The 16,307-nt window shown below is 40.2% G+C and overlaps 1 protein-coding gene across 1 annotated transcript in view; it reads left to right on the forward strand.

Moving 5' to 3' along the window:
- cd81 (CD81 molecule) overlaps nucleotides 1-16,307 on the forward strand; it is a 90,125-nt gene that overhangs the window by 38,030 nt on the left and 35,788 nt on the right. Inside the window, exon 2 of the mRNA XM_003214756.4 lies at nucleotides 5,532-5,646. Within this exon, the coding sequence (XP_003214804.1) occupies nucleotides 5,532-5,646 (115 nt within the window). The remainder of the gene's footprint in view (nucleotides 1-5,531; nucleotides 5,647-16,307) is intronic.

Below are 16,307 nucleotides of genomic sequence, written 5' to 3' on the forward strand. Positions count from 1 at the left end.
GATACCTCACACCTTGTTGGAGAAGAAATGTACTTAACATAGATGAGGGACAGTTTGAGTAGATCTTTTAAACCAAGTAACCTACTTTAATGACTTATGTACAAAAAGTGGAATGGTGGTTACTAAATAGGAACTGAAACATATAGGTCCCTGCTGAATTGAATGACAGACTGTGGGGATCATTTCTTAGGATTATTCCGAGATACCAAATGTGGTATGGGGTCTGCCAGTCTTCATAGGAGTGAAATGGCCTGTATTTGGCATTTCTCATGGTTTTTACAACACAACCCCTCATTTGATGTTCAAACATTTGATTTTAAGGATAAGATACCATTATGCCATATTTTTCTAAATTATTATACATCCAGAGTTGCAGTTCTTCCCAGTAAATGCAGTTACATTCTGTTCCTTTGGCTGTGATCATGCATGCATTTTACATTGAAGTTGGTGGGATTTGCAGCTGTCTTTAGCATCTGAAGAGAATATTTATTTCTGATATACTTTTGCCAGAAGATTTATTTAAAAATCAGAGAGAAGTCAAGGATATACTTGTAGGCTATGTCCAAATGCATTGGGATGTAACGGCATTTACAGGAGTTGGTTGTAGTGTTCTCTGTTTTTCTGTGAGGCTTTATCAGACAGTGAGTTAAGCAAGTGAAAACCAAATGAAGGACCTTCGCTAGAGTCCGATATTTTGTCCTGATGCATCCTTAGACTTCTGGCTAGTGGTGATGAGTGACGTCAGACACTTCTGGAGGCTGGATTGGGGGTAGTTATACTTTAGAAGGACAAACTTTAATTGGGGTGACCAAAATGCATAAGGTGGAAGGGGAGGCTAAAACCTTTCATATCCTCATATCACTGAATATCAGTGAAGTATATTAATATTTCAACTAGTGTTAGATAATCTAATGCCTTTCTTTCTTTCTTTCTTTCTTTCTTTCTTTCTTTCTTTCTTTCTTTCTTTCTTTCAAAGAAAGGCATTATATTTTAGTAATTTGATTTTGTTTTCATAGACTGGTGGTTGTAGAATCAGTAAACACTCTAAGGTTTATATTTGGGCTCCTCTGCAGAACCTGTCCACCAGTTTATTCTAGCAGTTTTCTCTTGGGAAATTAAGCATAGCCTTTTATTTAGCCGTGTGGTGTTGCTGAAGCATCTGGGGCCTTTTTCTTCAACATGGAAAGCAGACTTAGTCACTTGGAACAGACTTTGGAAAATCAGCATGCCTGTAGATCAGGACCAATGCAGTATGTTTTCAATTTGTCAAAGTTCTTCCTAACATGGAGCAGAAAAAGCAAAGTTGTAGTCTGCACCAATGTTTAGCTTTTCCTCTTCAGGTTTATGAGCAGCTCTGGGCTGTTTTCTTATTTATCTGATACTGGAGTGGAAGCCAGAATTACCGTGGCAATGCCAGATGTTTACTTTATCGCTCCAGCAAGGGATCTAATTCCCAATTCCACTTTAACATTTCTAGTAATCACTTGATATATTTGCCAAACTTATATAGTAAGGGGGTGGGAGCGGGGAGAGTCTGAAAATTGAGTGTTCTGGAATTTGAGTCTTATCACTCAGCTGCTTAAAGTAATAGGATTAGGGCCAGACTCTTCAGAAACCTGGCCCAAAAGAGTGTGTGTTCTTTATTTTGAGTCTGTGTTACTCCTGTTGAGCAATTTGCACTGTCACCATCTCTTTGGTTTTGTTTTTTCTTTTGATCCCGCGTCCATTACAATTTGTCTTCACTTTTACAGTATTTTATTGTTCCCTAAACCTTGGTGGTATAGAAAGGCAGGAAATAAGCAGCTACAATAGAGCTCAAAAATATCTCTGGCTCAAAAATTTCAGGGCCAAAACCTGTTATCTAGGGACTTCTTTTTGTCATGACATGGGGAATACTAGTGATGTTACTAAGAGAAATCACTGGCATTAATCACAGGTGCACATACTATGCTGTGTTCACATAAAAAGATTTTTTCAATTTTTTCAAAATCCAATAATCACAGGGACAGAAAGTGAGGTGAAATCTTCTGAACAGGGGCACAGAGAGCAACAGACACCACAGGAGTGTTCAGTCTTCCCTATGCTATCCACTACTTAACACTTAAAAATATACTTTTTCTAACTTACATACAAATTCAACTTAAGAACAAACCTATAGAACCTCTCTTGTTTGTAACTTGGGAACTGCCTGTATATATTTTTTTATGGATCAGTGTATGCACATGTGCACTCACTCACCCACACACAAACTTTTCAAGTTCAGTCTCTCAGCCTGAGATTCCTCCCACTTGCCTTGAGGACTGAAGAAAAGGATGCAAGCCCTCAGACCAAAGGCAGGCCTTGAGACCTAGGGACCTTAAGCTACATTAAAAACTTTAAAAAATCTTTTTGCACCTGGAATGCTCTGATTTGTCCCTTTGCCTTCCTCCAACTTCCCTAGATGTGGTCCCGGCTGATAGGGTTGCTGATGAGAAGCATAACAACCATGGTCCTCTGATTCCAAGATGCTGCTGGCCACACTGGGTGTGGCATTAAAGCGTCCTGCTGTAGGTCCCTTTTTCTGTATGTCCTGCCCTAGCAAGAAGGAGCAGATCAAGGGGATATTTAATACTGTTTCAATTCTAGGATTTGTATGTTTTTTAAGCTATATGTGTTTTGTTGTATTCTGACTTTTTGTAAGCTGTCTTGAGTCTGGGGGTAAGGTGGGATATAAATAAAGTGTTGGGTGGATGGTTTGCATTTGGGTGACAGATAGGGGACTTAGAGATTTTTTTCTCTATTACAGAGTGAGAGGAGAGGCCTCTTGTTCACAGTAGAGGCTAATGTATTCTGCACGATTTCTCTCTCTTTTAAAAAAAATATGGGTTCTTTCTGTAGAGGGGAAAGCTTTGACACTGCTGTATCATATATCCCCTGCTAATCCAATTTGGCTTGGTGTTCTTCTCCTATACAGCTACCTCTTTCCCTTTTTCCTTTCCAACTGATTTGATGTCTTGTTCCAGCTTGTAGATGCCAAATTTGTAAATTTACCATACCACCAGGTTTGCTAGGCGGAACTAGATTCAGGTCCATTCCCATTAGCAATCCACATGCATCTTGCAAAATAAAAGTCTATCCTGTTCCCAGCCTTGTCCAGATTGTGTGATTTTGTAAGATTGATGTGAAAATAATATGTTGATGCTTATTACTTCGAATGATGCGCATGGTTCCCTATTTCAATTTGCCACAGAAACTTGACTGCTTGCTAATGATTCAGATTGCCTTGATTTTATCCTTGATTTTTAATCAGTTTTCCCTTTTAAGCTTACCTCATCATCTTGTATCTGGATTCATTATTGGTGACTGGCATCTTACAAAAGAGCCATTGCAGAACATAGTAGTTCCACATATTATGTGTTTAATTCAGTTTCAGTTATACACGAAGGGCTTTGAAAACCATAACATCATTCAGAAGATCGAATGATGCCCACAGAAGTTCTCTCTCTAGGCTTCCTGCACGATTCTATGGTTACCGTCTGCCAGAAAATGACCACAGGATCATACTAGCGGTTTAGGAGTCTGTTGTTACATGCCATTGGCCAGTAAAGACTTAAATGGGCATTTCAGAGTGCACCTTTTGTTGACGTTTCCTTTCACTACTCTGTGTAAGATAGGTCCAAAGGACACCACGCATGCTGCCAAACGTTCTGCTAAAGCAATGTGTGCTGTTTCCATAAGCTAATATTTGGTATGGGGTCCAGAATTCAATATCCTGGCCAGTTTTCATGCATCTTTAGAAATCATGTGTTGATGCCATTTAAAATGACACGATAAATCAGAAATGGTATGAGTAATGCCTAGTAAGATTGCATCAGGATTTCTGGTGACTTCACCAATGAACTCAACCTTTGTTAGGTGACACTGTCAGGTTGCAGGCAGGGAAAAGAGAATAATTCCCTTTGATCCTATAGCTGAAGGGTTGGGAAGGCCAGAAGGAGTGAAAGACACCAGTTCAACTCTTGCTTCTCTCAAGAGAGAGGGAGGAATAAGTTCATGACAGAGATGACATTCAAACTGGGGGCTTTCCAATTCTCTGCATTTCATCAGCTTTACAATGACCAAAGCTATACATTGTTTTTTAAAAAATAATAATAATTCAGATTTTAGGAGGTTTAATTCTTTTCTTAGTTCCTTGTACATATTTTCAGAAGTGTCATAAAACTCTGTAACATACACAGACTCCTAACATGAATCAATGTACTGGAGATGCTGTGTTGCTTACTTACTTGGTTGCTATAGTAAAATATATTAACTGAATTCAAGCCAGCTATTCCTGTCCCAGTACTATTTCTCCACTCCAGTATTTGTTCAAGCAGTGCCAACTCTGCCTGAATTAGAAACTAGTTGGTTTTCCCCATATGCCTTTCCTTTGTATACATTCTCTCCTTTTTTACCAGCTTTTTGTTTCTAAATGGCTTTTCTCTTCTTGCCGCCCTTACTGCAAATTCAGCTCTCTCTCCTAACTCTCCTTAACAAACTAATGCAAATATACCAGACTACTGAGGAATATGACAACTATCCCTTCTTTTTCTTATTCCCTTTTCTCTCTCTTCCCTTCCTCATCCACTGTCCATTCATCCCAGCCTTTTCTCATTCTGCTTTCCCCACAATTCAGAGTGAGGTAGTTCTTCTCCTCTCCTTCAGTACGCATACACAGAATCAAGAATGGACAAGGTTCACCAAGCAGCTGAGTTACACAGAAGCAGAACTATTGTTGTACCCTCAGTGAGAAAGACCAGGAGTTTAAATAGCTTTGTCCTCTGGTGCCCCACCGGAAACCAGCTGCAATTATTTGGACCAAACCTCAAGGCTATTCTGAGCAGTCTGGTGTCTGCCACCTACTGGTCTGTTCACAATATCACCCAGTATCTTAATATTGTACTTCGCACAGATTTGAATTGATTTAAACTAATTGATATGCTCTCTCAGGGTCATCTTGGAATACGTGCCACATCCATGTGTCTAGGTTTCATACATTTCAAGCTATGTTTTGGAGCATGACAGTGGGTTGAGCTCTGCACAGCAGGGTTTGAATCCTCACTTTGCCATGAAACCCATTGACTGACCTGAGAAAGGCCTGGTTCAAGAAAACCATAAGTTGGAAACAACTTAAAGACCAATAACAAGAAACAAAGGGCATCCATTCCTTTATTATAAGGGCATTCCCAACTGATGTTAGAGTGAACATAAATATTCGAATTTCCCCCTCTCCTACTCAATAGCTCAATAGATTATCTCTCAGTACTTAGATTAGTCTTCCCTAATCTTGTTCCTCCATTCCCAGATTAATTAGACTACAACCTCTGGTTTCTCAGATAGCCTATCTAACTGACTGTGCATTTACATATTTGATCCACTTTAGATGCCTAATGACTCTTGAAATAATTTAAACAAACCTTTATGACACAAATAGCTTCTGCATATCATTCGTTTAAATGGATCACAACTGTATTAACCAGCCTGCTTTCCTATTCTTCCCTCCCTCCCAACAGCTGGCTGGAGGAATAATTCTTGGTGTGGCATTGTGGCTTCGTCATGACACAAAGACGACAACTATCTTGGGCTCAACATTAAATGACCATCAGGCTCCTAGCACATATTATGTTGGTGAGTAGAAAAACATTGGAGTGCATGGGAGTGGGTTGTCAAAATGAATGTGAGGGAAAGGAGTGTTAAGAGTGACTGGAATTAATGAGTACTTTGGAGATTGCTTTGTGTGGCCCGTGTAACACAGTTGACCCACAGCAGCTCTCCAGAATATTAACTCAGCTGAACAAAGCAAAACAAATAAAAAAAATCTGTATTATATAAAATGACAAACACAATACCTTCCTATGAAAAATCTCTTTCTACTGACAATATGGAAATGGTATGGCTTATTGGATTGTGCCCTTAGTTTCAAGCACAGTCTAGAATTGGAATAATTGTAACATATCTGCAAAAAGCACTTTTGGTATAGACAATGCAATATTAGTGTAGAAAACGTTTTGGTTCTTTTTGAAGCTTTGATGTATAATGGTCTGGATACTTAAATTGTATATGAAATCTTTAATAACTAGAATCTGGAAGGTGTGTATGTGTGTAAATGTTCAAAGTTTAGAGTCAGATTGCTTCATGAGAAAATTCCAGTCTTATCACCAGAATTTCAGTCAAGATAAATATTCCTCGTGACACTGCATATATTAACAATTGGATCCAGTTTTGGGACATTTATGTTATCAGTAATGTTTTTGAATGACCAGTGTTGTTAATGTTATTGTCATTGCCAGTACTTTTCTTGTTTTAAAGCTACTCAGAACTCTCTCTCTCTCCTGCTGCACTTACCAACCAGGGCTGCAATCCCTTTAGCTGGTTAAATGTGCCAGTATAGACTATATCATGGCAAGAGATATAAAATAGCCACACTTATTGCAGCAATTCATTTGATATATGGTGCTGAAGGCTATTCTGTGGATACCATGGACTGTCAAATGGGTTTGAGAGCAAATCTTGCCTGAACTATCCCTAAAAGCCAAAATGTCCAAACTGCGGCTTTTAGACTTTGGACATATCATGAGATGGCATAACTCATTAGGAAAGAACAGTGCTGGGTAAAGTATGAAACAATGGAAAAAGAGGAAGATCATATTACAGATGGATATAAACTCAATCAAGGAAACCAGAGTCCTGAGCTTGCAAGATTTGAAGTTTGGATCGGCAACATGGATTATTTACTGGTCCATTTAAAATACCTGGGAAGGAAGTCTGAGGTTCTTAAGCAACTTTTCATTGGTTTGGATACATCTAGCCCATTTTTCTAGAGTAGAACTTTCCACCTCTTAGTCTTTTCATGCACTTGGAATTTACAATTGCTAGTAGCCCTTGGGAGCTGAAGGTTGAGACTCCTGATCCACAGCACTGTACTGTAGTGGACATGCATGAGGTGAATGGAGGACCATTTTGGAGTTGTTCTGTCCTTCTGCAGACCACACTACCACCATTTTCAGGAAACATAAATAAAGTTCAGAACAGTTTAAGGCAGGCCTGCCCAACCTGTGGTCCTCCAGGTGTGCCAATTCCCAGAAACCCTTATCAGCTTGTCTAATAATCAGGAATTCTATGGGCTGAAGCCTCCATCGCCTAGAGTGCCACAGGTTGTGCAGGCCTGGTTTAAGGGATAATTTTGAGCTGTTACTGGGTGTGAGAGATTCAAAACTTTAAATGTGGGATTTTATTTCTCAGCAAAATATTGCAGGGTGGAGGATCTGTTTTAGGAAAACCTGCGTGATGTGAGGCCAGCACAAGATGCAGTCAGTGCAATATGCAGTCTGTGGACTGCATGGTGACCCACCCTTGTTACAGGTTTTCGCATCACATCGTGATTTGTGTGTGACAAGGAGAAGCTATAAAGACTTCTGTTACAAAGGAAGATATATTTTATTTGTGGTTTTGATAGTAGTTTTGACCAAGGGTTACCAGGGTGATTCACCCTGTCATACTGCTCATGTTAATCCTACATAGCATCCCATATTGTTGAAAAAGATAATATAGGGGAGAACAAAGTTTCTGAAAAAGCAATGTGCAGTGTTTCCCCAAATATTTTGAACTGGGGTGAAGGTGTGCACACACGTTGAGGAAGCAACCCAGCACCAGTCTGTTGCACAGCTGAATTTGCATGCGGCTGTGCATATGCCTTGCAGCTGGGTGTGAAAAACTATGAGCTATAGTAGTGAGTGTCACTCCGGTGTTAAGAGGCAAATAGAACAAGATCTGACCTTCTTACTGCAGTATAATATAAGAGGAAAGCAATAATACTTCTGAACTCACAGAATCACAGACCTCAGGGGTCCTCTATTGTAAGCCCTCTTTGTGCTGGAAATCGACTACTTCAGCAAACTCTATGAGTGCCATTTAGCTTCTACTGAGAAATTCTTAGTGAGGGAAAGTTCTCACCTTTCAAAGGCAATCTGTCTCACTGTCGAAGAGTTTATGCCATTCTCTTGAATGCTTAATCTAAATCCTTTTCTTTTGAAACTGAACCTATTTGTTCGTCACTCATCTTGCAATATCACATTGAGATTATAGTGGCCATGAAAGCACTGAGCATCATAAATTCAGTGTGGTCTAGTGAGGATATTTTACTGAGGACTTGCAATCTATTCAGAATATAGCTGGTCGGAAAAAAGGTATTTCCTTTTTTTGGGAGCTTATCCCTCCCTAGGACTTTTGCATACAGAGAGAGAGAGAGAGAGAGAGAGAGAGAGAGAGAGAGAGAAAGAGAAAGAGTTCTTCAGGTGATCCAAGATTCTCAGTGGGACCCTCCCTGAAGCTTGAGAACCACTGTTGTACTCAGAAGGACATAGAACAGCTGTCTTCAATTGAAAATAAATGGTCATGATCAGCATGACTCATGCTTTCCAGGCGCATGTGTACAGCTTTCCTGGCTGTATGTACAAGTGTATTTGGGCTTCATATGATCTCTTTTAGTTTGTAAGTTAATTGGCCAACTTCCTGGAAAGCAGAACCCCTTATTTTGATACATCCCATTCTGCATAATCAGCAAAAATCAAGATGTTGCTCTTCCTCCCTATTCCATGTGCAGAAGTCCAATGCATTGTGAATGGAAAGTTACTGAAAACTTAGAATGGATAGTGTTCTTCAAAGCAGCCAAGAGAGCAGAATGTTTTTTGGGTTTTTTTTGGGGGGGGGGGAGAGAGCTCATTCAAGTGGGCCATCATTCACAGTTCTGTAATTCCACACTGGGGAACAACTTGGGAATTTGCTGTTCCTCAGGCACCTGAAGGAGACACTTTATCTTACTAATGGTAGGGCCAGCTCCACCCATTCCCACCCACCATGGATGCTACAAGGTGGAGACATGGATGTGGTCAGGATCAGGAAGCTTTCATCTTATCTTGTGATTGTACATCAATGAAAGTCAAATAGACAAGTCATTCTATACTGTTTTGGGAAAAACAATGTTATTTTGAAAGTTCTTCACAGAACTTAAAGAATATATTGTACATAACAATGTTAACCTTAAAATGAAAGGATGGAGCTTGTGTGGCTCTTGATCAACTGTAGATGGCATAGCCAAGGGAAGAATTTTGTAGTTGTAGAGTGTGTAATAGTAGCTGGAGGCCACACATTCCCTGTCTTTGCTCTATATTATGGTGTGACCTGATCAGCGAGTTCCTTGGCTATTTTAAAAGTTGGCCATTTAATTTGAGTTGGGCGGGCAGTTCTTACCAAACATTCAGTAGTCTGCTTCCTGACTCAATAGGAAATACGTCTACCACTTCTGTGTGTGAAATGCATACCCACTCCCTTCCTAGCCCTTGATAATAGCTGTTGGTATTCTAAAAACTGATATGTTGAGTATAGAGAGAGCTTGGTTTCAAAATAGCAATAGAGTAAGGATTCGTATTCAGTCACACAATAACATCCTCTTAGAAAGCGGCCTACATTTTGTGCTTCCAGAAATCTTCAGTAGAGCTTCTGCTTAGATTTCTAGAGAAACTTCTAGTTTCCATTGTGTGATATTAGGAGAGCGTTTTCATCAGATATTCTCAGCTTGTCTTCCCATTTCTGAAGTCTCTAGTGACTTGTAACTGAGATTCATTTGCAGACATGCCACACCCTGCTTTGGCTCTGATATCTCCTCCACTCTATCATTTCTGCTTCATGGCAAGAACGCAGCTGGCCAGTATACTTAAGCATAGGCTGCTATGCTGAGCAGTTCCACCCCCACAGCTTCCTTAGTATCATTTGACGCTTTCATAGATGTTGCCAGGGTTATTTCAGACACTTTAGAACTGAATGCAGAATTGTCCTTTGCATGGAAAATTCCCTGGCAAATTGGAACACATTAGACAAACATACAGAGAAATTAATGAAGTGCAGCCTGGAAGGGAAGAATGCTGCAATATGTACATGCTCATATTTAGTAGCTCTGATGATGGTCGGGGATATAAAGGTGCAATAGTTCTTCATGTAGTATGGGTGAACTTTAGGAAGCAGCTGGCAACTGTACAGAAAATCCTACTTTATCTACTCTTACTCAAATCTGTAGGTTTTCCCTTTACTTCTCCAACTTTGCAACTTTCATCACATTTCCTTTTCTTTGCATTTCTTTTTTAGAAATCAAAGCCAAAAAAAATATTTCCACCATAAAGAGCAGTTTTCTGGGTGCTTTATTATGTTCTACCAGAGCCTACGGCTGAAGGGGAATCATCCAAGGCATCAGAGTTTTCATGGCAGAATTTACAGAAGGCATCCTGGGGTTTGCAGCATTAATGCACAGGCATAACAGTGAGTAGGATCGGCCTGTTGCTATCCAGCCAGTTTAAGAGGATACATTGCAAGGCGAGTGAGAAGCAACAGGCAGCTGTGAGGATTAGGAGCCCAGCAGGGACAGGCATTTATGGCTCCCTCTCTGGGTGTGTCTGTGTTGAATCACTGCATCTCCCTTCCCAGAAATGGAGCTCCCTGCCCAGCAGAGAAGAGTCCCTCCCACTCTCCCCCACCCAAAATGGTGTGTGTGTGTGTTTGTTCTCCAGAAGGCCTTCCTTCTATTTTGGCAGAGCGAGTGGAGCAGCTGGATGGCTTTTTTCAGTATTAGGAGAAGGGAGGCTTTTTCTTTCCTTCCCTCCCACCCCTGGGTTTGGCTGCAGCTCTGGCTGTCAAGTCTGGGCCTCAGTGCGGGGCACCTGTTTACTGTCAGCTAAAAGAACGAAGAGCTCCTCCTGGAAGGGAGGGAGGGAAGGGACAGGCAGTGATGTGAAATTGAGGGTAGTGGGTGCAGCAGAGAAAAAGGAGCTGTCTCATCCGTGATGCATCCTGAAGCTTTTGCCATCATTGGTACCATCTGGCTACTACTCTGTAGAGGCAGCAGGTAGCTAGTATCATCCAGTTCTTACTTGCATCCTATGGCTCAAGGAAATTAAAACCAAGGTTGCCCACATCCACATCCTCGAAAATATCCCCCTTTGGAGATATCTATTCCCAGTATTTTTATAGTATTGATTTCCATTGGAGCCCCCGGTGATACAGTGGGTTAAACCGCTGAGCTGCTGAACTTGCTGACTGAAAGGTCAGCGGTTCGAAATTGGGGAGCGAAGTAAGCTCCCGTTGTCAGTTCCAGCTTCTGCCAACCTAGCAAATCGAAAACATGCAAATGTGAGTAGATCAATAGGCAGGGAGGTAACAGCACTCCATGCAGTCATGCCAGCCACATGACCTTGAAGGTGTCTACAGGCAATGCTGGCTCTTTGGCTTAGAAATGGAGATGAGTACCAAACCCCAGAGTTGGACACAACTAGACTTAATGTCAGGGGAAAACCTTTACCTTTACCCTGACTTCATTATCAGAGTTGACCCAAGACTACAGCCTGTGCTGATTGCCTTGCTGATAGCGAGCATGTGTTGGGTAGAGGCCAGTGCATGGCATGTACTGATAGCTTACCTTGTTACAGCACTTGGCATTGAATCTTTGCCATTTGTTTTGGATTTTTTTTTTGGAAGCCGCCCTGAGTCCCCTTGGGGAGAGGGCAAGTTAGAAATTTGTTTTTGTTGTTGTTGTTGTTGTTGTTGTCATTATAGTTGTTATTATTGACAAAAAGGCATAGTATGACTCAGCAAACGAGATATATATGCTGATTTCGTATAACAAAATCACAAGTCGAACACTTCCCAAGCGTTTAGGACATTCTGCAGAAATGACTTGGCTATCATAAGACATGTCTGTTTCATCAAGTGTGTAACCACAGTGTGCTCTCTCTGAGACTGGAGGAATAACCTTTCCTGCAACATCTGTAGTAGTTGCTACTTTACCTCTGGGCTCAATTCAAATTGCTGGGTTTTATTTCTAGAACCTGAAATGGGTTCAGGAAAGGATGCTTTAATTTGTTCCTCCTGTAATGTGCCAACTCCCTGAGATCAGTCTTTGCCCTGCAAAATATCTGCTGTTTAATGTAGATATAATGCTGACATTTACCTTACTTTATGAAGTGATTTTAAATCATTACAGGTATGGGACTATAAGAAGAGTTAAATGTGTATGAAGAAAATGTGTACTGTCCATGCTAACCATCATTTGTCAGCCAAAAGAGGAGTATTCTTATGTCTGAAATGCCCTCCAAGAACAGTTCCCTTTCAGTCAAGGCCAAAGTTAAGTTTAGGTTAGTTCTTCAAGCAGTCCAAGTTAGCAGATGCCAACCAAAAACAGTTATTCTGATGGGCAAATAGAAGCACAACTCAGAGACAGTTTGGGAATAAAAATGTGAGCTTCTATAGATGATGATGACAGAATACGTGGTGCTGGTGTGTCAAAGCAAAGTAGGCTGAGGAGACATAAAAACACTAAAAAATAAGTTTCTCTCCCAGAGACTTTGTTGACCCTTGAATTAAGACAACAAGTAGATATACCTGTATCTACTTGTTGATTTAATTACAAGGTGATAATCACATGGTCCTCAAGGTGTGGTTGGGGCTGCTGTTTCCAACATTCCTTATTATAGGCTATATTGGCTAGGGTCGCTAAGAGATAGTCCAGCAAAATCTGGAGACCAAGTGACTCCCACTGCTGCTTTGTCTTTAGGCCTTTGTCATTATTCTATATTCTGTTTCTAATTCTATCTCAGGCCAATGAGTGCCAATACTGCTTTTGCTTTTAGGTCTGATCATTTATAGTCCAATTGACAGAGCTCCCTAGAGTCTCAGACAAACAGAATTCTTTCCCAGCCGTTTGTGAAGATGACAGTGATTGGACTTTGCTTGTTACTTTAAGGCACAACCCTGTTCTCTCTGCTGCATTGGCTTGTATTGCATTTGGTTGAAAGATGTTACAAAAATATTTCTGATACATAAAGGTGTCCACTGTTAATGGTTGGTGGTGTGTCATGTATACAAACCACTAACACGTACATTGTTTAGGAAATTTTTCTATCAGAATTTTAAGTATAAATCAAATTTGCTTAAAACCAGGCAGGAAAAATGAGCTTTTTGCTATTTAGCCGATATGTGGAGATTTTTGCCTTTTATAGATCTAATTTATGTAATAATTTGGGTGTTTCCCTGCAGAGGATGAAGTGATGCAAAAGTACAACTTTGGAAACACTCCATCATCTAAATACAAAACCCTTTTCTACCTGTTGATGGAAAGTAGCAGGGGAAACCTCACTCTGCTCTTTAATCATTTGTACCCTTTCTCCAAAGGTGTAATAGCAATAAAGATGTTGGTGTGTGTATTTTTAAATATAAATATATAGTTTTAGACATTTTAATTGCAGTCTTGTTTCTCTTTCTCCGTAAGTCAGTATATCCACCCTGTTCTGCTACTTGGTTGTCTCAGAGTGAGGTAATGCCAGTTAAAATAGTCAAATAATGTGTTGCATGGCCATGGCAATAAGAGCATTTGCCAGTGGAATATAAGAAGCCTAAGGAAGAAGAAAGGGGTCATTGTACTGTGTTCTGTTCTACCCAGTAGCCAGTTTCCTTGTCAGGCGAGAAGCTGTGGTCTTTTCTTGGTCATGTGCATGCATTCAATTACATGGAGGAAAATGTAGTGTTAACCAGGTTGTATCCAGATCCAGTAATCTGTTCCTATTTGCATATTGTTCATGCCTGTACAACATCCAAGTCTTGAGGTCTCTTAATTTACACAAAATGAATTTTCAGTAACCTTCCTCCCCCTCTCCCTTTGCTTCTGCCAGCTACTGGGAGTGGCAAGGAGCCATGAGTACCACCCAATTTAGATTAAACTTTCACCATGTTGTAGCTGTTCTGAATCTGACTGCATGTGCCAACCTTAAGAGGATAGCTTGTAGTAAATAGCTTTGGTTGAAATTGAAATGAAAGGGAAAGGTGTCTAATTCTGGAAAAGGAATCAGTTACAGAGTTTCCCCATTCTTTCTTCTTCTTTTAAACAACTTTCTTTCATGGAGATCTTCAAAGCTCTCTTGCTAACTTATATGGCTCTGAATTTGTTTTTCTTATTTTAAGCAATAGTTTTTTGAAGAAATAAACAGACCATTGTCAGAATGCAATGTGGAGAAATAGAATTATTTTCCATTGGCAAGGCAATCAGACAAAGCTACATATTATCGCTCTACCTCTTTAATTTATATGCAGAATGTGTCATATGGAAAGGAGAATTATATTCCTACAAGGTATGTGTGAAAAATATCAAATATTAAAGGTATGTAGAGGATACCATATTACTTGCAAAACATGTTTAAAAACTTGGAAAAACTGGGGAATGTTAAGGGAGAAAATGTAAAAGCAGGGTTACAACTGAATGTGAAGAAGCCAAAAATAATGACCACAGATATTTTACATATCTTTATCTTTGAACTGTGGTGTTGAAGGAAAATTCTGAGAGTGCGTCGTACCGCAGGAAAATCAAACCAATCCATATTCCAGGAAATAAAGCCCGACTACTCACTGGAGGGAAGGATATTAGATGCAAAGATGAAGTATTGTGGCCATGTCATGAGAAGACAGGAAAGCTTGGAGAAGAGAATGATGCTGGGGAAAATGGAAGGAAAAGAAAGAGAGGCTGACCAAGGGCAAGATGGATGGATGGCATCCTTGAAGTGACTGGCTTGACCTTAGCTGGAGCTGGTGAGAGCTGACAGGGAGCTCTGGTGTGGGCTGGTCCATAAGGTCACAAAGAGTCGGAAGCAGCTGAACGAATAAACAACAAAGTAGGTAACAAATTGAATGGTTAGACTTCCTATATCTATTAGTCATTGAAGAAAATGGAGACTGCAGTCAAAATAATCACAAGATTAAGACTTGACAAGGCAGCCATGTAGGACTTGGGTAAGATCTTCAAATTAAAAATGTATCATTAAATGCTGGTCAGAATCTCCCAGGTACAGTATTTATGATTACTCAGTGTGGTTATGAAATCTGAGCAGTGACGAAAATTGACAGGAATAAAATCAACTCTTTTGAAACACGGATCTGGAGAAGAGTCCTGCAGATACTGTGGACTAAATGTGTTAGAACAAATCAAACCTGAACTCTTAATAGAAGTGAAGATGACCAGAGTGAGGTTGTCGTATTTTGAAAATACCATGAGAAGACATTACTATTAAAAAGAGTGAATGTGATCCATAGTCATTCTTGCTAAATACAGAGACTCACTAAACCTGCAAATGCACAATGCATTTTACTATAGTTTCCTGCATTGAGGCTGTGGAAGTAACTGTTCACCCTGGGCACTAAAGTCACCAGCATGTTGTTCCCAGCCAGAAATTACTTTGGAAATCCCTATAGAATCCATGCCTTGCCATTCCCACAAACAGAGGCCTCTAATGTATATTTCTCATCTTGCTTTTTTGGTATATGATGAAACTTTAGCTCAAGCCAGTGAAACTGGAGGTACTGCTAGTTTAGAGCAAGAGAAAACAGGCAGCTAAGACAATGAATACCAGTGCATTTGTCACATACTGTGCTGCTAATATGCTGGCTAGCAGAAGTATTTTATTGCATCCCTTGGTAGTTGTTGGTCTGACTGTGAACTTCCTCTCTGAATGGCTGCTTCTAGGCCCACAGAATGAATTATTTGGCTTTTGAATATCCAAAGCATCAGTGGTGACAAAACACAATTCCTTTGAACCTATAGTAACAGATCTCAGCTTATCCATGCACTCCTGCTTGGCTTTGTGAGAATTTCAGTTTTAGGCACTCTTGGCTGTGTGCTAGCAGCCATATGGCACAGATCTGTGGAAAAACATTCCTGTGGTTATATTTGGTATGATTTGTTCCTGCTGTTGCAGCAGCAGCATTTGGAATTCATCTCTGAGCACAGAGTCACCCAAATTCTCAAGGCAGGGACTTTCCACCTCCTCCTGCCAGGGTCAGCTGAGAAAAAGAGATAGGGAAAGTCCATCTTTACTTTTGTTACAAGAGAACAGGAGAATCTTGGAGTGAGAATCCAAAATAACACAGCGTTCCAGACTTGGCCAGCTTAACTGAGCTTCTGAACAACATGTGCCTTCTTCTATCTTTGTTCATTTTATACTTTTAACTTCCTATTAATAGACTGAGTCTACACATCTTGTGTGTGAGAGAAAGGCTCCTATAAAGCTTTCATTCAATGTTGTGAGTGGAAAACTCCACATTGATTTTATTTCCCCTAGATACTTTTCCTCTTACTATACTACATCAAGAAAATAATCAAAACTTTTCTAGATTGCATATGATCCTTCGACATTTAGGGTCTTCGTTTGTCTCATTAATTTAAATTCAGTGGCTTTAGAAACGTTGCCCTGTTTTTCAGT

The sequence above is a fragment of the Anolis carolinensis genome, chromosome 1 (assembly GCF_035594765.1).
Source record: "Anolis carolinensis isolate JA03-04 chromosome 1, rAnoCar3.1.pri, whole genome shotgun sequence".
Lineage (NCBI taxonomy): Eukaryota > Metazoa > Chordata > Lepidosauria > Squamata > Dactyloidae > Anolis > Anolis carolinensis.